Source organism: Myxocyprinus asiaticus, chromosome 18 (genome assembly GCF_019703515.2).
Source record: "Myxocyprinus asiaticus isolate MX2 ecotype Aquarium Trade chromosome 18, UBuf_Myxa_2, whole genome shotgun sequence".
Lineage (NCBI taxonomy): Eukaryota > Metazoa > Chordata > Actinopteri > Cypriniformes > Catostomidae > Myxocyprinus > Myxocyprinus asiaticus.
Window position 1 is genome coordinate 1,386,198 of NC_059361.1, and position 23,524 is coordinate 1,409,721.

Consider the following 23,524-nt stretch of genomic DNA (forward strand, 5'->3'; position numbering starts at 1 on the left):
ATTTTTAGAATATTTCAGCTCTGTAGGTCCATACAATGCAAGTGAATGGTGACCAGAACTTTGAAGCTCCAAAAAGCACATAAAGGCAGCATAAGAGTAATCCACATGACACATTAAGAATGCAGATCACAAAAAGCAAAAGAAGAAGAATGTAAAAGCGAAAGTGGAGATTTATAGTAAAACAGGACTTAAATATTGATCTGTTTCTCACACACACACACACACACACCTATCATATCTCTTCTGAAGACATGGATTAAACCAATGGAGTCGTATGAATTATTTATATGCTGCCTTTATGTGCTTTTTTGAGCTTCAAAGTTCTGGTCACCATTCATTTGCATTGTATGGACCTACAGAGCTGAAATATTCTTATAAAAATCTTTGTTTGTCTCCAGCAGAAGAAAGAAAGTCATGCCAGAGATCTTCTATACTGTAATAACTGTCTCCACGCTTTTACTAAAGAAAGAGCGAAACGATCAACTAGCATATTACGACAATAAGTGACCGTTTACGGAAACCATACAAATGAATGGGAGAGCCGTAAACTGACACCTACCTGTCGCAAAATCCTCTGTGACTTCTCTAATAAAACAGCAATTTTATCGTACTTAACTCCACACACATTTCACTCCAACAGGATTTTTTAGTGTTAAACATGTTGAAGATTAGCGGACAGGTGGCCAAGTCATTAAGTGATGAACTGTTTCCTAAAAAAAAAAAAAAAAGCAATTTACTCAGCACACTGAAGAATCTCTCCATAGACATCCATTCAAAAATAATGGCGTCTTGTCTCTTATGTACCGCATATAGAATGTCTGTGGGACCGCAGCGTTATGCTGTTCTCACCCTTCAGATGGGCTGTGGTTATACACATCGGGGATGGCATGAAAGTGAGTAAATGATGAGAGAATTTTCATTTTTAGGTGAATTATCCCTTTAACGAGCTTCTCCATTCCAGTAGGTGGCAGTGTTTCCCCTCACCCAGCAGAGCGCGCACTGGTGTCAAACCTAAAGGAAGAATTGTTGACAACTTCCTGCGCAGCAGAAACACGTGAGGAAACGTGCGTTACCCTAGCAGGTCTATTTACATTATACATACAACAGGATCGTCAATGTGATCGCGACTAATGTGAAGGATATCACAGTATTTGTCCACCTGAAATTAGCAGTGTTGTTTTTAGCTGCAGACTGGTGAAAATGCCTGCAGTCACTTTATTTGTCAAAAAATTACCTGCTGCAGCCACCAGCGAGCACCTGGGAGAAATATTCTCAGAAGTAGGTCCTCTGAAGAACTCCTTTATTGTCAAAGATAAAGGTAAGTTTTAATGTCTCTTTGGGCTTCTAATGTCTCATTATTTACGCCAGTCATGTATGAGCAAATCTTGCATGTATGTGTTCGTGCAGAATCAGGAAAATGTCGTGGCATTGGATATGTGACATTCTCCATGGAAGAAGATGCTCAACGGGCCTTGAAAGAAGTCCGAGAGTACGACGGACAGAAGATACTTGTAGATGTGGCCAAGAAAAAACCTTACGAGAAGAAGAGGACGAGGACGAAAGCGAAACAGAAGGAAGGTTAGTTGTTTAATATGAGTCTGTTATTGCAACATTACTCTTCTGCATCTGGAAGAAATGAGTTTGAACTGTCCACACAGCTGCAGAAGATACAGAGAGCCCTAAAGAACCCAAAAAACCAGCAGAAACCAAAGGTCCACTCCAGTCTCTAGGCATGAGAAAGAAAAAACTGAGAGCTCGTTTGATCATCAGAAATCTCAGTTTTAAGGCAAGTCAACTGATATATACTTTAGGGTCATTCTGTGTCAACTCAAACTCAAATTTATTTGATTTTGAGTGTTTTTTTTTTTTTTTTTTTCTGGTGAAAGAAGTGCATACATGAAGATGAAAGTCAAAATATTAAATGCCATGGATCGGTATTTACTGAGTAATCCACTGTTATGTAGAGGGAGGGTCAAAATGATTTTGGAGCAAAACTACAGGTTCAAAAAATAACTTTAGAAAGGTGTCAGTGTCATTATTTTATTTTTACACAGAGATTGGTAGATCTATTACTAAAATCAGTTGACTTCAGCAGCTCTTGCTGTATTATATGCCAATGGTGACAGTTCAAAAATGGGAAAAAACACTTTTTTGTGTTGTTTTTCCAATGTTTGAGTGTCTATAACTCCAGAAGTATTAAAGATATCTCAATATCCTTTTAGATTCTGTTTCAGAACAAACATTTCTTTTTGTATCTCCATTTATAAGACCCTATATGGTTCAGTCTCAGAGATATGGGGCTCTCAATGTGGCTCCATGAGTAAATGGTTGAGTTTTACCCATTTTCAATGGTCGAAAACCAAATGTGGGTCACCTTGTATTAAGCTGATACTTATTGTATTTAAAGAGGAATGTCTGAAGAACAAATAATGCTGAGACTAGAAATGTACCTTTATTTATTCAACATGACCGTTTCAGCGTATTTTAGGGACTCAGATATTGTTAAAAATTGGTACGTTCTATGCAATTGTTTTGATAGAAGGAAACAAGGTACAGTTCTAGTTTCAACATTATTTGTACTTCAGGCATTCCTCTTTAAAAGACAAAAAGGATCAGCTGCATGCAAAGTGACCCACATTTGATTTTTGACCACTGAAAATGTGTACAATTTAACTCAATTTACACATGGAGCCACAATGAGATCCCCATATCTCTGGGATTTAACCATATAGAGCCTTATAAATGAAAATATAAAAAGGAAAATTTATTCTGATCCAGAATCTAAAAGGATATTGAGATATTTGTAATACTTCTGGAGTTACAGGCACTCAAACTTTGGAAAAAGAACACGAAAAAGTGTTTTTTCCCATTTTTGAACTGTCACCATTAGCATATAATACAGCAAGAGCTGCTGAAGTCAACTGATTTTAGTAATAGATCTACCAATCTCTGTGTAAACATAAAATCATGATGCTGACACCTTTCTACGGTTATTTTGTTGACCTGTAGTTTTGCTCCAAAATCATAGGTGAAAATTACTCCATAAATATTCATCCATGCCATTTAATATTTTACCTTTCATTTTCATTTGTCTTTCACTAGCCAAAATACGAATGACCCTATAGATGACCAATGCATAGCACATGGTACTGATGTGGTTTGTTTATGTGCAGTGTACAGAGGATGATTTGAAGCAGATCTTCTCTGAATTTGGACCAGTGCTTGAAGCCAGGATTCCTCTAAAACCAGGTAAAATTATTCAAATTCATCACTAAATATTCCCAGATGTTGGAAAGGATTCCATCAAGTTTGGAAATAGATATACTTGGAATAAAATGCCTAATTATTATAATTTTATTGGCTAAGCATAATATTAATGATAAGTAGAGTATTGATAGTCTGTGACGTTCTGTCACTAGATTCTAATGCAAGCAGTGTTATTACTATTGCTCAATATTAATATTAGGGATTTGAACAATCTTCAAACCCTAATTAATTATTGAACTTAAGCATGAAACCCATCTTGCATCGTTTGTGCTATAGATATTAATAATACCTCAAATCACCAACCTGTTGAGGTGAGATGTGTTGACTTATATACATTTGACAAAAAGATAATGCAGAGGCAACATTAGGGTTGGCGATTAACGTATTCACTGTTAATACAGCATAAACCAGCATAACACTTGTTGATAGGGCAGAACCTTTGTGATGTGTCCGTCTGGAGTCATTACACTGATGCACACTTTACAACACACGCACACACACACAAGTGCTTCCATGATAAAATTATGGAGAAAGGAGCATCCCAACACTGTTTGATGACCATATGGGACTTGTGATAGAAATCAAGTATTTTTCAGCCTATGTAAGGCGCATCTTAATTATCACAGAATCACAGCAAGTCTTTACTATCACGAAAATGCAGAATGAGATGTTTTTGTCTGCAAGCGCTTTTCAGCAATTGACGCTGCCGTTATCGACTGACAGCACTAATTAAAATAGTCAAATGCATTTTGAGCTAGCAATGAACTATTGTATTTCAGTTAACGTTAATCAAGATTAATAAATGCTGTAAAAATATTTTTCCGTTGTTAGTTAATGATACCTGATGTTAACAAATAGAACCTTATTGTAAAGTGTAACCAAAGTCAGGGCTCCAGACTGCGACTAAATGGTCGCATTCTGCTACTGTTTTCCCCACCAGTGCGACTACAATGTTTGCCAACTCTCCCTCTTTCTCTCTCGCCGTTTATACGCTGCCGTTTTCTATTAAGCAAAATCAAACGACAAACGCATCAATTGAGGAACGAAACAGCGCTGTCCGCTTTCCTGATCAATTATCAGCCTGGCTTAATGGACAGAGCAGCGTGAGCAGAGAACAGGTGCGTTCACTCGCAGAGCGTGTATAATTGCAGTGCTGTAAGAACCAGTGAGAAGCACAGCGCGAACGAGGAAAAAGTTGCGTTTACTCGCTGAACCGGTCTCGTTCTCAACGCACACCACTGATCATTACAGCGCTGCCTGCAAGAACCAGTGAAGCTCGGTGCGAGTCGTGGAAAACATTTGACTTCGGGACAGAATTCTCAGGTGCAAACCTCTATGAAACCCTTTGTGAGTGAAGTAGTTAACCCTTGTGTGACCTTCGGGACATTTTTGTCTTTTTCATTTTTGTTTTTCGATCATTTTGGCTGTGTTAATGCCAACGGCGTAAATGTTGCCAAAGGTGTGTATTTTTGGGGTAATTTTGATATTTCAAGCTCAGTTCCTATAATACATCTATAATACACTGTGTACACAAAATAGTTACACTCAGGACCTTCAGGACAGAAATGTCCCCATTGAAACCCATTAAAACTGCAATATTTGATCCCAGTGCCATTAAAGCATAAAATCATGAATTCTATGATATTATGCATTCATTCCAGAGCCCTGACTTCAACATTTACATTTTTAATATTTTACACCAGATGGCGCCATTTTTGTCATGTTTAGCCTATGGAGCAAATACATGCTTTTCCCCTATTCTCTGTTTGCTGTATTATAGAGCACTGCAGGCCAACTGAATAAATGATGCAGATAAAATCGTGTGTGTGTTGATGTGGATGTCAGAGTGTGTTTTGTACTGTATGTGTGTATTGAGAAGTGTGTGTGTGTGTGTGTGTGTGTGTGTGTAAAACAACAGTGGCATTATTTAAACAAACTGGCATTTAAAGGGTTAAAATCCTGAAATGAATGAATATTTGATAGTTATGATCAGGACTGATGTTGGTTAAAAAAAATTAACTCATTGAAAGTGGAAAATAATATAATATTAATATAAATATTATTATGACAGTTTTTTGACGTGGACATTTTTTTCTCAAAGGGCCTCTGAGTAACTTTTTAAATTGATGCACAAGGGTTAAAACCACATCTGACACACTGACAAGATGAACAGGAACGCCGATATAAACAACCTTTCACACATCAGCACCCTTAGAGAATTACCATATATTTACTATAGTAACACTAACTGTATTAGCTAGTATTTTAGACAAATAGATTAATAATAAATATTAGAGTTTAGAGTTTAGAGTTTTCATTACAAATGTGCCATAGTTTTATAACTCAATGGGGCGTGTGGTAAGTTGTGTGTGGATCACGGAGAGTAGCATGAGCCTCCACATGCTGTGAGTCTCCGCGGTGTCATGCACAATGAGTCACGTGATAAGATGCGCGGATTGACGGTCTCAGAAGCGGAGGCAACTGAGACTTGTCCTCCGCCACCCGGATTGAGGTGAGTAACCGCGCCACCACGAGGACCTACTAAGTAGTGGGAATTGGGCATTCCAAACTGGGGAGAAAAAGGGATATTAAAAAATAATAATTATAATCTGTTTTTATCATTGCTAACAAGCTGCTAAAGGCTGTAAATGCAATGAGAATTGCATTTCATATTTCCAAATATTTCTTCCTAAAAAATACTAATATAATCGTAAAGGAACCCAAATCATTCAATTCCGTTCAATTCCCATCCGTAAGCAAAAAAAATCACATTTAGATTGAAGGAGGGACTTGTGTAATATCTTAGATATAATTATGTCATGACTGCACTAACCACCCAAAACACCCTAGCGACTGCATAACAATGTGCTAAAAACATATTGGAACACCTTAGCAACCACACAGCGATGCCCTGGCAACACAATGTGGCCTAAGTGTTTGCTGTACTGATTTTGTGCAGATGGCAAGATGCGAGGTTTTGCATTTGTGCAGTATAAGAACATGCTTCAAGCAAGAAAAGCTCTTGTGGCGATGAACCTGAAGGAGATTAAAGGTGAGACTTCCTCAACACTATATTTCTGTTCTGTTCATTATCAGCTCAATGTGGAAATATGACAGAATGTGGTTTGTTTCTCCCTCTCAGGCAGACTGATAGCTGTGGATTGGGCCATTTCAAAGGACAAGTATATCGCCGTCCAATCAGCATCTGGTAATTGCTATTTTCATATGTATGGCTTAAGTGTTATATTGTGTCTTAACATATATTATGAGGATGTGGTTATTAAAAGCTTTCAAATAGAGATGCACTGATGCATCGGCTGCCCATATTTATCCATCAGCATATCGTTAATAAGTATTGAAACACTGATATGAAAAACCAATGGTTTATTTATAATTAATTAGTAACACTTTGTAAAAACTTTGAATTCTAATGCACGATCTAGAAATAATAATAAGCTCAAAATGTAGAAGTGTTGACACTCCTAAGAACATGATATAGTCTCGTTCTCACGTTAATACGGAGAAAACGAACGTGACGGTTGTGAAAACAGCACTTACATATTGGCTACATGATGAGGGAAACCATCCAAAACACTTTGAAACCTGCAGACTTTGACTTCTGAGATATCGTTATGATATCCATTAATGCTGCATGATTGATTGAATTAAGATTGAAATCGCAATATGGCTTTGTGGGATTTACTAAACGTTAAAGCAAGACTATGAAACATTTGGCCCTCTAGAGGTTGAAGCATATAACTGCGGAGGAACATCGTTTTGGTAATCGCGTGTTGGGCTTTGACTCTGCTCTTCTGCGCGGATGGATCTGATGGTTTGAGGCGTAACCATGGTTACAGGTGATCATCGTATCAGAGCGAATGTCACTAACGATAACAAAACTCGCCCCCTCCCCTCAAAAATTAAAATAAAAAAATAACGAAAGAAAGGAAAATACGGATATCCAAATAAGTAGCATATCTACCGCTGTTTTTTTTTGTTGTTTTTTTTACTTATTGAAAACAGTTGTTTTTAAATAAATAGCGTTACAAAAGTTAGGCAACGATGACATTAGACATAACGGTTGCTAATCATGTCAGATAAAATCAAACAGTGGGAACTATTATAACTTAGCTAGCAGGCAAATAGACCAAGGTAGTTACTAGTTTAGAGAATAGCATGGTTACCAGCGTAAAAGTTAAATATTTTCCATTGTCCTTCCTTCCTCCAAAATGAAATTGAAAGCACTGCTGTATCACAATCCATAATAAAATACCCCATTAGAGTGGCTAACGCTATCTAACGAACTATCGGTCCAATAAAATATCTTACCTGTCCAGCAAGAGAAACTCTGGGTCAGTTTTAAATCCTTTAAGATCTCGGAGTTGTCGCCATCTCTGAAAAGCCAATCCGATGTTCTTTCGTGTTTAATTACGGGCTCTGTCGCTTTCCCTTTTTGCTTGCGGACTCTCCTCGGTTTGAGGTTTCTTTACTTTGAAAACGGTGATTCCCCAGAGGGTTGCCTTTTTGAATGATCCATGTTCAGTGTCGCTCATTTGTTGTGGCTACAAGCTTTCAGCTTCAAACTACTACCACACATATCACCGCACATATACGTGCGCTGTAATAGCTCGATCTTCTTTTCTTTATTTACGGACAAGACGTAAACACACACGGACGAATGATGGAAGTATGCGTCCGAATAGCCATACTTCTTTACTATATAGTATGCCAATGGAGTAGTATGTCCGAATCCTCAGTATTCATGAAGCAGTAAGCGAGAAGTACCCGGACGACCTACTATTTCCGGCGATATTTTGAAGTGCGGATTCACTGGACACCGATCCCATAATTCATCGGGGGTGACATCATGTTCAAAACAATGGATTTAAAGGAACGGCTGTGAATCGTGCAGCTCTTCTAAACTGTAAGTGCTATGTACACCAAGATAATTGTTCCTTGTGCTTAAATGGTGCTTGTTTAACAAAACCAAAGCAGATGGTTTTCATGGTGGTTGTTATTACATCATATATTCAGGTCACGAGACAATGCCCACATCCCTGGATGAAGTATATCCGAAATCTATTCATACTACTCATGCATGCATACCTAAAAGATCGTACTGTTTTGCCGGCAGATAAGTGCGTCCTTCATCAAATACAGTACTTTGAAAGTATGTTGTATAGTGTAGCTTTAAAAGGCTGCGTTTCTTCATTCAGCGTTACAGTTAGTGCTGCGTGAGCAAGCGGCGCCCTCTAGCGGTCTGGACGGCTTTATCCATTATTCCATTATAGTACAGAATTTAAAAGGGGATTTTGTTCCTTTGGTTTAAACTTTTATTTTTCTGTGTTGTGGTTGACATTTCTGTGGAATTGCCCAACATATGCATGGTAAGAACTTGTAATATTCTATAATACACTGCCTGGCCAAAAAAAAAAAAAAAAGGTGCATACTCTAACATTTCGACAGCCTTTAGCTTTGATTACGGCACGCATTCATTGTGGCATTGTTTCGACAACCTTATGCAACATTACAACATTTATTTCCATCCAAAGTTGCGTTAAGTTTTGGCAGAGATCTTGTTTTGATGACGGGAGAGTCGAGCCACACATCTCAAAGACTTTCAATGTGGTTAGGACTCTGTGGTGACCAATTCATGTGTGAAAATGATTCCTCATGCTCCCTGAATCACTCTTTCACAATTCAAGCCCACTGAATCTGGCATTGTCATCCTGGAATATTCCCGTGCCGTCAGGGAAGAAAAAATCCATTGATGGGATAACCTGCTCATTCAGTACATTCAGGTAGTCAGCTGACTTCATTTTATTGACGCATAACGTTGCTGAGACTCGACCTGACCGATTGAAGCAACCCCGGATCATAACACTGCCTCCAGAGGCTTGTACAGTGGGCACTATGCATGACGGATGCTTCATGCGCTTCCCTTCTTACCCTGACGCGCCCATCGCTTTGAAATAGGGTAAATCTGGACTCATCAGACCACATGACCTTTTTCCATCGCTCCACAGTCCAATCTTTATGCTCACTAGCAATTTGAAGTTGTTATTTCCCGATTAGTCTCACTAACAAGTGGCTTTCTTGTGGCCACACAGCTGTTTAGTTCTCGTCACATTGTGCGTGTGGAAATGCTCTTACTTTCACTATTAAACACAGCCGTGAGTTCTACTGTCGATGTTTTACGATGTGACTTCACCAAGAGTTTTAGTGATCTCCGATCACGATCATTCAAGATTTTTCAGCTTCCGTGAAGCTGACGGTTCACCACTATCCTTCCAGATTTCAATAATGTGTTGGACAGTTCTTAACCCAATTCCAGTCATTTCAGCAATCGCCTTAGTTGTTTCCTTTGCTTGATGCAAGACGATAATTTGCCCCTTCTGAAACACAGTAACAACTTTTCCATGACCACGGGATACGTCTTCTGACATGATTAAGAAATGAGAAGCTACACACTGCATCAGTTAGAGTTAAAAGAATGATTGCCATCTGAAACATATTAATCACTGCAATAATGATCCAATCATAGACTCTTAAGTATCTGCTTATTTAAATCCAAACGGCAACTTTTGATTTGTCCAGGCAGTGCAGACAGTCCATACGAGTAAAATGTTTAAAGTAAAAGTGTAATGCAAAAAGAGTTCTTTTTGTTGTATGACTGAAGTGATATTGTGTCTTGCAGGAGTCAAGAAAGAAGACAAAGTGGAATCTAAAGTTGCAGTGGTTGATGGGAAGAAACACGCTAAGAACACGTAAGCGCAGGACTGTATTATCTGTCTGTGACACACAGATCTGAAGGGTTGTGTTAATGATGGTTGTGTTTGATGACACAAAAGGAGAATTTTTGAAGAGTCAGTAGCTGCGTTTCCACCATTGGTCCGAACGGTTCTCGTTGCATGTTTAGGATGAGATCTCTCTTGTGTTAAGGTTCGTGTCACAGCAAGAGGACGACTCTGAGTCAGAGGAAGAGAGTGATGAAGATAAGTCTGCAAACGGTGAAGAGGATGATGCAAACAAAGACTCTGAATCTCAGCAGACAGACAGTGATGCCAGTGAACCCGAAGACGACGAGGATGATGATGAAGACGACAGTGAGGGAGAAAGTGATGGTATGATTCATACATTCATTGACACCGTGTGTAATGTGTCCTTCATCATCATGACTGTAAATCTGTATCCTCAGCGTCTCCAAAGAAGAAGAACCCTCTTCCTTCAGATGTGAACGAGGGAAGAACTGTCTTCATTAGGTAACAGTCATCCAAAGTCACTGACACACAGTATATATGGCTATTGAAGCTGTTAAGTACTAAAATCATTCTTCATTTGTGGTTTTGTCAGAAATGTGTCTTTTGACACTGATGAGGAGGGTTTGAAGGAAGTTCTGCAGAAGTTTGGAGAGATAAAATACGTGCGAGTGGTGACGAATGGCGACACGGGAATCTCTAAAGGTAGAATCACTCGCCAAACAGACATCAACACTGTCTGCTTTTTACAAATATTAAGCAGGGCTGCAACTAATCATTATTTTGATAATTGACTAATCTCTATGTCAAAAGATTTGATTCCTCATATCATGACCCCTTTATTAACAATGAAGGAAACAATGTTCTGTCATTTTAGCTAGTTTTGTTTTTTTTTGCAAAGGATCGAAATTGCCATTGAGAATCGTCAGATTGCTTTCATATGTAAGAAAATGCACATCATAACTGCAGTAAACCCAAAATAAAAGGAATCTAATTAAAATCGGAAGCGTATCGAATCAAGAGCTTGTGAATCTGACTCGAATTGAGAAATCTGGATCGATACCCAGCCCCAAATGTTTATATATTTTTATTGGAGAACAAGGCTAAAAAGATGTAATTTTTGCATTGCAACTTTAAAAAAAAAAAGCAAGCTCGCTCTCTCTCATCACATATATTATGATTCATTAAATCACAAGCCATTAGAATTGGATCACAACTGAAACTGCGGCAAACGTGACAGACAAAACTTCACGTACTATTTGAGAACGAAACGAGTATGGTATCACATTTTTATTGTCCATAGTGTAGACTAATCGTTTCAGCCATAGCAATACTTGCTGCATAACTTGAACGGGACACAAATATCACAGACACTCTCTTTGTCTGTGTCTGTTCAGGTTGTGCTTTTGCTCAGTTCAAAATAAAAGAGGACGCAGAGAAATGCATCGCTGCAGCTCAGGATGAAAAAGAAGTGAGTCGCTTTTACTATGTTTTATTGAGTTACTGTTTCTCAGATGTTTGATCTGTGTGTTATCAAATGCTCTGTGTATTTCAGTTTGGTGGCATCAGAGTTGATGGCAGGAGGTTGAACATTTCAGCTGCCGTGAACCGAGAAGTTGCTGCCAAATTCAAGGACAAGAAAGTGAAGACTCACACGGGCTCCAGGAACCTTTACCTCGCCAGAGAGGGCCGTGAGTAGAGCCAGTCACAAAATGCGCAAATCCAGAGCTTTGTTTCAATGGGTCAGCCAATAGCAGTGAAGCTATGCTGTGCTAAACTGTTAACCTGTCATGTCTTGAACTTTCTCCAGTGGTTCGTCCTGAATCTAAAGCTGCAGAGGGTGTTTCAGAGAGTGACATGGCCAAGAGGACAAGAGTGAGTTCATATGTTTAAAGTTGAAACACAATTGTGTCCCCTAATGTGGACCATCTTGCGTAAACATTGCTGCTGCATTTGCCTTTCTAAGGGGCTGTTCACAACGTATGTTTTTGTGTGTTGTTAGTTTGAAGAAATGAAAAGGGAAAAGTTAAAGGACATGAATGTGTACGTCTCCAAAACACGGTTGTGTGTTCATAACCTGCCAAAGAGCATCACTCAACCTAAACTCCGCGAGATCTGTATCTCTGCTGCTGGGGATAAAACGGCCCGCGTGACTGAGGTAACGCACACCGTTCATAAAAACCAGCTAAATACTGGACAAATGAACAAACATTATAATAAAAGTCACATCTATCATTTTGATGCAGTGCATACATTGGCGCTGTAATTGCAGTTCTGCTTGGTCAACACTAGAGGGCAGGACTCTGTTTTCACAGCCTAACTTTATAGGGATAGTTCACTCAAAAATTAAAATTCTGTCATCAGTTACTCAACCTCATGTTGTTCCAAACCTTATTATTTTCACAAAAGGTTGTCTTTTATAAGGCCAGTCGCCTTGGTGTGACCTGGTGTTAAGTGTATTAATCAAGTGCTCAGTGGTGATGCATGAATCACACCTTGTAGGGATCAAACATAGTCTTTTGCCTCCCATCCTGGATCTTTACCCATAACACCACACCACCCATAATTCAAGTATCTTTATAACTTGACACAGTGCTGCTGTTTTCAATAAACGAATTACTACACGATTTGTTCTTGAATTGTTCTTTATCTCTCTACACCTCCTCCAGTGTCGTGTGATGTATGACAAGAAGCCCATTAAAGGTCAGGTGATGGGTCACTCTCTAGGATACGGCTTTGTAGAGTTTAAGGAGCATGCACATGCTCTCCAAGCCCTACGACACCTCAACAACAACCCAGACATCTTCGGACCCCAAAAGGTTGGTGTGTAGACCAGCAAACTTCAACTACTTTCTTTTGAAGGTCAGATTATCCAAATGAAAACATAAGTTGTTATTAGATCTTAGATTTTATTCTAAGTAACACAAACATAAATTAACATGGAAAACAAAATGAAGCACCCTTAATACTGTGCATTATAAAGTCATTTAAGGTCCAGCCATAAATTGCTTTAAAAGACTGTCTGAAGAATGACTTGACATCCTCAGCTAACAAATAGATTTTAGATCAACTTTACTTTGAAAATAAAAACATGGTGACATTTTATAGTCAGTACTAAATCTGCTGAAAAAAGAAAGAAAATCTCTATTGGGTCATTGAGGTCCTTGGCTCAAAATGCTGTTTTGGATTATTATTATTTATTTTATTTTTTTACTGTTGAAATATGATGATGATGATGATGATGAGAGCCAAATATGAAATGCTATGGATCAATATTTTCTGAGTAATCCATTATTTTGTACATGGGGGGTCAAAATGACAATTTTCACCTATGTAGCAAAACTACAGGTAAAACAAATGTCCATAGAAAGGTGTCAGTATCCTGATTTTATTTTTACACAGAGATAGGTAGGTCTATTACTAAAATCAGTTGACTTCAGCAGCTTTTCTCCCAAAAATGGGACAAAACACCTTTTTTGTGTGTGTTGTTTTTCCAAAGTTGGAGTGCCTGTAACTCCAGAAGTATTAAAGATATCTTAATAACCTTTTAGATTCTGGTTCAGAACAAACTTTCCTTTTTGTATCTCCATTTGTAAGGCCCTATATGGTTAAATCCCAAAGATATGGGGCTCTCAATGTGGCTCCATGCTTAAATCTTACCCGTTTTCAATGTTTGAAAACCAAATGTGGGTCACATGGTATGAAGCTAGTTTTTATTGTCCAACAAAACAAAGGTCTGAAGTACAGTTGAAGGCATTAAAACTCATTGTTTTAACCACTCTGCAGATTTAATTGTAGCAAACTATAGTTTTGGCAAGTTGTTTATGACATCTACTTTGTGCATGACACAAGTAATTTTTCCAACAATAGTTTACAGACAGATTGTTTCACTTTTAAAGGACTTCATTACAGTTCCAGTGGATCAGAAGTTTACATACACCAAGTTAACTGTGCCTTTAAGCAGCTTGGAAAATTCCAGAAAATGATATGCAGCCTTTAGGCAATTAGCCAGTTAGCTTCTGATAGGAGGTGTACTGAATTGGAGGTGTACCTGTGGATGTATCTTAAGGCCTACCTTCAAACTCAGTGCCTCTTTGCTTGACATCATTGGAAAATCAAAAGAAATCAGCCAAGACATCAGAAAAAAAAAATTGTGGACCTCCACAAGTCTGGTTCATCCTTGGGAGCAATTCCCAAATACCTGAAGGTACCACGTTCACCTGTACAAACAATAGTACACAAATATAAACACCATGGGACCACGCAGCCATCATACCACTCAGGAAGGAGACACATTCTGTCTCCTAGAGATGAATGTAGTTTGGTGTGTAAAGTGCAAATCAATCCCAGAACAACAGCAAAGGACCTTGTGAAGATGCTGGAGGAAACAGGTAGACAAGTATCTATATCCACAGTAAAACGAGTCCTATATCAACATAACCTGAAAGGCTGCTCAGCAAGGAAGAAGCCACTGCTCCAAAACCGCCATAAAAAAGCCAGACTACAGTTTGCAAGTGCACATGGGGACAAAGATCTTACTTTTTGGAGAAATTTCCTCTGGTCTAATGAAACAAAAATTGAACTGTTTGGCCATAATGACCATCGTTATGTTTGGAGGAAAAAGAGTGAGGCTAATAATAATTAATAATTAATAATTATTAATTTAATAATAATTAATAATTTTCTTTATTTATCACACATTATACATTTGCACATATACGGTGAAATTCTTCTTTTTCACATATCCCAGCTAGGCTGGGGTCAGAGTGCAGGGTCAGCCATGATACGGCGCCCCTGGAGCAGATAGGGTTAAGGGCCTTGCTCAAGGGCCCAACAGTGGCATCTTGGCGGTGCTGGGGCTTGAACCCCCGACCTTCTGATCAGTAACCCAGAGCCTTAACCGCTGAGCTACCACTGCTTGCAAGCTGAAGAACACCATCCCAACCGTGAAGCATGGGGGTGGCAGCATCATGTTGTGGGGGTGCTTTGCTGCAGGAGGGACTGGTGCACTTCACAAAATAGATGGCATCATGAGGAAGGAAAATTATGTGGATATATTGAAGCAACATCTCAAGACATCAGACAGGAAGTTAAAGCTTGGACGCAAATGGGTCTTCCAAATGGACAGTGACCCCAAGCATACCTCCAAAGTTGTGGCAAAATGGCTTCAGGACAACAAAGTCAAGGTATTGGAGTGGCCATCACAAAGCCCTGACCTCAATCTGATAGTAAATGTGTGGGCAGAACTGAAAAAGCGTGTGCGAGCAAGGAGGCCTACAAACCTGACTCAGTTACACCAGTTCTGTCTGGAGGAATGGGACAAAATTCCAGCAACTTATTGTGAGAAGCTTGTGGAAGGATACCCAAAACATTTGACCCAAGTTAAACAATTTAAAGGCAATGCTACCAAACACTAACAAAGTGTATGTAAACTTCTGACCCACTGGGAATGTGATGAAAGAAATAAAAGCTGAAATAAATCATTCTCTCTACTATTATTCTGACATTTCATATTCTTAAAATAAAGTAGTGATCCTAACTGACCTAAGACAGGGAATGTTTTCTACGATTAAATATCAGGAATTGTGAAAAACTGAGTTTAAATGTATTTGGCTAAGATGTATGTAAACTTCTGACTTCAACTGTACAAATAATGTTGAAACTAGAAATGCACCTTTATTTATTCACATAAAAACAATAATGTCAAAATCTCATCCACAAATACACTTATAAATAATTGACACTTGTGGCTCTTTTAGAGATTGGTTTTGACAAATGTACATCTGCAAAGCTCTTTCTCTATAATTCCTATTCAGTAAGTAAAACTTTGCCTTGTCCTGAAAATATTGTGCATTTTTAAACCGGATGTTGTTAAATTTGCTGCGGAGTTTAACTGGCAGCCCAGTGATTTCATGAAAATTAAAGGGAGGTTTGAAAAAGAATGATTGACAGGTTTGATCTGAAGACAGGCAACCAGTTGAAGAGTAGACCACCATTTTATTGTTACAGAACTGGAAGAGTAAAAAGGGACATTTGATAACCCGTTTGTTGTTCTATCAAGTTGAAATATTCCTAGAAAGAGAAGCATGCAGGGCATTAAATCTACTGTCTTGATTCCTAGAAGTATTTCAGTAATGTTCAGGGTCATTGCAATAGTTGATGATATTAGATGATTTTAGCTTTTAAACACACTTGTTTCAGAGTTGAGGACTCTGTTTTGAAGGTGTTCAGTGCCAGATTCACAGCAGTGGCTTCAGTGTTTTGCAAAAGGTGGACAAAGGAACACACTCGAGAACAAATGAGACCTTGTGTCTGTCTAAAAACACATTCCTCTGGCACTCAATTCTGTATTTTTGAGTGCAACTTCTGAATAACATTTGCGGTTAAAAGTCATGGCTCATTTACTTTATATAAATTGAGAGCGTGTTGCAATCGAATGATATCTGATAAATGAGCAAGACAATGAGCATGTTTTCCCTTCTGTCACAAAGTTTCATGTTTTTAAGTTTGAATGTATGATGTCATATCCTGTTTTTCCCGTCAGAGGCCCATCGTGGAGTTTTCTCTGGAAGATGGAAGAAAGTTGAAACTTAAAGCCATGCGTCTGCAAAAGAGCAAGGTGAGACTTTGTTGTTCACGTGATCTTCTAAACTTTTCAACAGAAAGAAATAGTTATAGTAGAAAAGCATGTTTAAAATTAAGTTTTATTTATTTTTAATACATTTCATTTAAGCATCGTAGGAAACATTTGTAGCTGTATGGTAACAGTAAACACACAGTTTTAACGGCGGCCCCTCAGCAGAAGGGACAAAATACTGACTTACAGTTTATGAGGTGCAGTAGTGATGGGAAGTCCGGTTAATTTTCGTGAACCGATTCTTTTGGACAGTTCGTTTCCATGAACCGGTTCAACGTTTTCTTTACGTCATCTAATTCTAACATCCTGGAGTCACGGTTTTCATGCTCAGACATTTAAATAAAGCCATATGTGAATGCATATATCTGATTATTACCTTTTATTCTATTAAGTTATAATAATATATAATAATAATAATAATAATGAAAGCTGTAAGCAGCAATTCCTCCTCAACTGCAAATTATGTAAAAATTGACATGGTAAAGACATGTACTTCACACATGTACACAACATTTCATTAATTGGTTATTAAACATTGTAAGAGTCTTCACGTGAACTGGTGATTGAATCAAAATATCGGTTTTATGACTAGCGGATTTGTAAATCATTATTTTAGCGTTAGCGATAAATAATAGTAAACTGTAATTCTGTCATCTTTTGACATATCAAGGTGAAATTTTGCACAGTGCTTCAGAGTGATGTCATCTTGAAGCCTGTTAGGTTGGAAAAAAACATTAGTCAAAATGGCATTAGATTTTTTGGACATATGGATATTGAGACAATGTGGACATTTACATAAATGCGCACCTTTCAGACATTTTGTATTGTATTCATTTTTGCATAATATCAAATTGAAAGACATGTATCCTACACATACATACCGAGTTTCAAGTCAATAGGAGCTATGGTTCAGGAGTAGATTTTTGTAGTTTTGGACAAATTTGTATTGTACAGGAAAATCCATCATGGCGGACTTTATGGGTTCTAGAGGCTTTTTTGTTCCTCATGAGAAATGAGGCATATATACCAGGTTTCAGACATTTTGGACTTATGGGGTGGAAATGGCATCACTTTGAAAATGGACAAATTGGGGCGTGTAGCGCCACCTATAGGCTCACATGGGCCATTTTTGGTGTGCTAGTTACTCGTGGCCTGTAGTATCAATGTGCCAAATTTCAAAACTTCTTACCAAGGAGATCTTGAGTTATTGGGCAATTTAGAGCTACCGGAATAATAAGAATAAGAATACTAACAAAAACAATAGGTTTCCTCCTACCGGAGGAATCCTAATAATAATGGCGTTTATTGTCATCATTGGTTCATTCTGTGATCCTGCATGTCGAATACGACTGACAAATGTTTATTACATCTTGGATAAGTTTCCTACATTAAAGTTTTGCACCTAAATCACCCAATACAGACACTGATGCACAAACGCAGATTTGTTCTATGACTCTAAAGTAGATAAAGAGAATAAAGTAGTCTTAATCAACTCACCAGAAACCATTATTCAACTTATACATATGTAAAATATAATCTGCATGCCCAATAAACAATAGTAAAATGTGTCTATATCTCGAGACAGAAAAGTTTATTTTTATGCATGTTTTGATTAAAAAATTGTATTTAATAAAACTTAGTCATAAGCATGTCTCCAGTACATTTTGTTTGTCATTAAAGAAGCTCGCATTTCACACCAGGCTCATTCATGTTCTCTGTACACGCATTGTGGCATGCAGGGTGGGGCCGAGCAAGGTCGTGAAGATGAGTGATGAATGAGGTCCACCTGTGTGCCACACTGGTCTTGTGTTCCAGTGAGGGGCGGCGGGAGTATTTAAGGAAAGCACCCTGTTACGTTGTACACTGAAAAGTGTGATTAAAGTGTCTTACGTGTTTGTTAAGCCGGTCCCCGCTTCCTCATTTCCACGAACTGTTATACGCATGCTTATGGTATCAGCAGCTCCTCGTTATTTGGACTGGCTCATTTGGTTCTTTTTGAGTCGGACATGACCGAAGTGCTGACTTTTCGATTCTGCCTGTAGGTTTGATTCGTTCATTTCGAACGGGTTCTTTGGTTCAGTAACCGGTCTAGTAACTCGTAAGAGCCGCCTAGCCTGTACGAGTCCAAATCGTTCGTTTCGAACTCTGTGTCAGACTACTAGTCATCTGCATTTAGCGACATTTTAGTATGTTGTTAATGATGCATAAGTTAATGAAATTCAGATTTACAGATCACAGTTAGCTACACAGTTCATTAAGTCTAATTTAAAAATATACAAACTCAACTAAAAAACAATTATGTTATTAATAATTTGTTTTAAAAATGCCTACTTAAGTCTCATGACCTTCATTTGCAAATATTTTTAAATAATTCAAAAATAACACAGAAACAAACATATGTAGGTTTATAAATGTTTTATTTGGGTACTGCCATTAACATCTCAACACATAGAAAGTCCTCTGTAAACCTCGGCAAACTTCGACAGTCAGTGGGACCGAATCGTTCGGTACTTTTTGAGTCTGACCGTTCGCCGTGCTGCGTAGCCAGTACATTTACTTCAGCTGTGTGTCTTGCGTCATCAACCCGGAAATAAAGTTCGTTTGTAAAATGTTTTCTTTTTAACTTGACACAGTGCATAGAAAATGCAGTGGTCCTGCACACGATGCTGAAAAAACAGCGAGACGCAACGTTCAAAGACGTCCGTCTAGCTCGTGTTTACATAGAAAAATGAGAAACAGTGCACACATGGGCAAAGACACATTCAGTGTGAACAGCCCCTAACTCGTCTGTTCGCACGTGTGAGTGGGCGCACGTGCGGGAAACATTACCAACCCGAACCAGACCTGAACCTGAAGTTATACTTGGAAAAACTGTTGTGAAAGTTGTGGGGGGAAAAAATGAGTGGATTTTGTTCTTTTTTTTGTCTGTTTTTGTGTGATGCTGCATCTTCATCAGCACAACAAAAAATATTACTTGTGCACCTGTGAAGATGTGTGTTATTTCTGAGCCTTCACTACATGAAATTGCATATTAAGCTAAAATATGCCTTTTTTTTTTAATTATCTCGTTTACCCACACTCATTCCAAACCCGTATGACTTTCGTTCTTCTGTGGAACACAAAAGCAGAGATTTTGAAGAATGTACTGGTCGCTCATTTCCATGCAATTACAGTGAGTTGGGACTGAACAAGGACACAAAAGTGCCATAAAAGTATCTTTAAAACTGTAGTCCATACAACTCGTGTGCTGTATTACAAATCTTCTGAGGCTATACGATAACTTTGACAAACAGACATTTAAAAATGACTCCATATAATGTATTGTCTTTGACCTTATTTTCTTCAGATTTAAATAAAATGTTTACAGATATTATGGGTTTAATGAGTCATTAATGTGGACTGCTTTCCTTATCTGTAGAAGCAGCTGAAAAAAGATCAGCCACCGCAGAGAACGGGAAAACACAACGGTCCCGTTCGGGAAGGAAATACTGGTAATGTTGACAAACAGGAGAAGGCACATGGAAGCCAGTACACAGGCTTCATGACCAAACCAGAGGTGGAATATGTGGAACTACAGGACGGCAAAAAACAGCAGAAAGTTCTGCACATGCCTTCACATAGAGGCCCAAAGATCAGGTAGAGCTCTTTACATGTGTGGAACACAACCAAATCTATTAATTAAATAGTGAAAAGACAGAACTGTGAGGTAAAGTGACCCTTTCACTGTTCTTCAGGAAACGTGACAAGGGGAAACAGCCTGTACAACCCAAAAAACTGAAGAAAGGTCCCACCAGGAGAGAGAGAAACATGTCCACTTTTCTTGAGAAACCCAGTCAGAACAAGAAACAGGTAAGCTGTGTGGAGTTGTAGCCTAAATGAATGTCAATGTTAGGTTAGTGGTACATTTCTGTAATATATAAACCCTTTAAGCTCAGATGGGCCCGCAAGAAAGAAAGAAAACAATCATCAAAATATTAGTAACTACATTCTTGACCAACACAAAATAGGTATCGTTTGAAAGCTTAGAAGCTCTACTTTCCAATGCATGTAGATATTATGACCAAAACTGAACAAGTGCTTTGAAATTTGCAGACAAATCAGAAGTGCTCCGTTTTGATCATTTATTAAAAAATGTGCACTCTACATATTATTGTAATCAGTAAAAACATCAAACTCATCAAATAGTCATGTGTCATATGTTGCTCTCAAAGAGTTAAATACAACCAGTCTATTTATTTTACTCAGACAAAATTATAGAGTTATAGCTGAGTATATGTCTTTGACAATTGTGTTGGTGTTGCTTATATGCTGCGTTTTTGCTTATAACTTCACGAAAAATGAAAAGAAAAGAAAGTATTACATACCATTACTTAGAGGAGGTGATTATGTTTCAAACGAGTCCACACATAAGATAATCAAATGTATAGATTATTAGATAATCCACATGAAGCACAATGTTACATATGACCACCAGGAGATGGCGCCAAATACATGACACAGACTCAATGATGACTCAAATGACACAGAATGAAACTCATTCTGTGAAATCTCATTACTAAAATCATGTCTGCATGCTCTGCAAACCTTTAGTCATTGTTGTGTTTGCATGTGTAATTAGTTCTTATGTACAATTATTATGTTTTATTTGTTTGGAGACGTTTTTGGACACTATGATACATTATTTTTGTAATGCTATAACTATTAATTGCTTTGTCGTATCAATGCAAAGTTTGTCGGAGCCACCTTATTTACACCCAGAGATATAATGTTAAATCAGAAAAAAAATAAAAGTATTTTATTTTTATTTTTCAGTAGTTTCTTAGGCTGAGAGTCTCAGAATGTATCATAATAAAACATCCTAATACAAAGATTTTTTCCCAGATGTTAATAAACTGCATTGTGGGGCGCCTGGGTAGCTCAGTGGTAAAAGACGCTGGCTACTACCCATGGAGTTCGCTAGTTCGAATCCCAGGGCGTGCTGAGTGACTCCAGCCAGGTCTCCTAAGCAACCAAATTGGCCCGGTTGCTAGGGAGGGTAGGGTCACATGGGGTAACCTCCTCGTGGTCACTATAATGTGGTTCTCGCTCTCGGTGGGGTGCGTGGTGAGTTGTGCGTGGATGCCGCGGAGAATAGCGTGAAGCCTCCACACGCGCTATGTCTCTGTGGCAACGCGCTCAACATGCCACATAAGATGCGCGAGATGGTGGTCTCAGACGCGGCAGCAGCTGGGATTCATCCTCCGCCACCTGGATTGAGGCGAATCACTACTTGACCACGAGGACTTGGAGCGCATTGGGAATTGGGCATTCCAGATTGGGTGAAAAAGGGTAAAAATCCAAAACAAATAAATAAATAAATAAAATAAACTGCATTGTGCTTTTAAAAGTGTATGTATTGGTGAATGTTTACTTTTTATTTTTAACCTTTTGTATAAATTAATGCCTTATTTTTTAATATATATATATTTTTAAATATTATATGTAAAACTTAAATGTTTTGTCTTATTTTCTATTTTTTATTTAATATATATACTATTAAATATTTTTAGTTTTATTTAGTTTAGTTGCATTTTAATAATAATAATAAATATTGTATTGCAGTCACTTTTGCATATTTCTTTGTGTGAAGCACGTTGAGCTGCACTTGATGTTTGAAAGGTGCTATCTAAATACAATGTATTATAAATGTTCTCTGAGGTGGCACACTGTTCATACCCGATTCAAATGTTTAAAGAACTCAATTTAAACAGCATTTTTTGTAGGTTGTTTGTTAGAGAATTTAATTTGGCAAATATGCACTTTAAAAAAAAAATGTGTTGTTTACAAAAAGAATCATGGTAACAAAGATGACGTGTAACCAGAGGATTCAACTTCTTTTTAAAAATAGTCTACTTTAAAATAATACATTTGTCTTCAGTCGTAGCACACACACACACACACTGTATATTTTTGTAAATTGTGTTGATGTCTTTGCAAAGGTGTTGTACTATATATTAGTATTGTAGCATTCAGCCTTGTATGTATCATTCTATTGTCATTTTTGAAAGTTTAGTATCTTTTTATTTTGTTTCAGAATGCCAAACCTGTAAAGAGAAATTTCCGAAACCAAGAGGACGACCGCTTTGATAGTTTGGTGGCGCAGTACAAAAAGAAACTTATGGGCAACTCAAACATTAAGACTGCAGTTAAGAAGAACAAATGGTTCAGCTGAATGTATAAGAATGTGTTGAACATCTCTGTAGAGGACTGAATTAAATCTCTTGGCTCAGTTGAGTTTTTAAAACTGATCAAATGTGTCATTTATGTCCGTTTTTTAACATTTAAACACATCTCTATCTGAGATGGCTAAATCTGTTTGATCTAGAATTCATTTTGTTACATTATATCAAGTGTACAATTGTGTCAAATGGCACAGAGAGTCTTTTAAACGTTACAAAGTTACAGCTTTGTATACAGAATATGTTGTAGGCTGTTGTCAATATTGACATGCTGTCATTATTTAACTCTTCTCCCCAAACCAAACAGGTGCAGTCAGTCTGAATGCCAGCCAGAGTTATGTTATGCACACATCTAGAGAAAGTTCTTCTGAATGAACTTTGTTCTTTGTTTATTGTTGTATAAAAACCGTACCATGTATTAGTGTTTGGCTGATACAGATGTTTATGATATAATGCATATATACACAATAATACAATTTAATTACTGCAAAGATGTACACAAAATTGCTGAACACTTGTTTACTCAAAATTTACTAAATAAATTAATTATGTCTGTTTAATTTATTGTCCTTTGACAAAGCCATCTGGAGATTTTGGAACTGACACAAAACATTCTGATCATGTGAAATTGGCTCAATGTCTGC

At 37.8% G+C, this 23,524-nt stretch overlaps 1 protein-coding gene and 1 long non-coding RNA gene across 3 annotated transcripts in view; both read left to right on the forward strand.

The window, feature by feature from the left end:
• Positions 1 to 23,524, forward strand: part of LOC127456223 (uncharacterized) — a 567,953-nt gene that overhangs the window by 194,926 nt on the left and 349,503 nt on the right. The window lies entirely within an intron of this gene.
• Positions 1,024 to 23,440, forward strand: rbm28 (RNA binding motif protein 28). 2 transcript variants are annotated; one of them, XM_051724594.1, is made up of 20 exons: positions 1,024 to 1,318; positions 1,408 to 1,578; positions 1,659 to 1,786; positions 3,174 to 3,249; positions 6,227 to 6,319; positions 6,410 to 6,475; positions 9,965 to 10,034; positions 10,210 to 10,391; positions 10,466 to 10,529; positions 10,621 to 10,730; positions 11,423 to 11,496; positions 11,581 to 11,716; positions 11,836 to 11,900; positions 12,028 to 12,183; positions 12,695 to 12,844; positions 16,570 to 16,644; positions 20,081 to 20,298; positions 20,397 to 20,511; positions 22,736 to 22,877; positions 23,188 to 23,440. In XM_051724594.1, exons 1-19 carry the CDS (start codon positions 1,201 to 1,203, stop codon positions 22,871 to 22,873), a joined length of 2,205 nt encoding a protein of 734 aa, XP_051580554.1. In that variant the 5' UTR covers positions 1,024 to 1,200; the 3' UTR covers positions 22,874 to 22,877; positions 23,188 to 23,440. The 2 variants fall into 2 exon arrangements, with proteins under 2 accessions (XP_051580554.1, XP_051580553.1); XM_051724593.1 differs by having other exon boundaries at positions 22,736 to 23,440.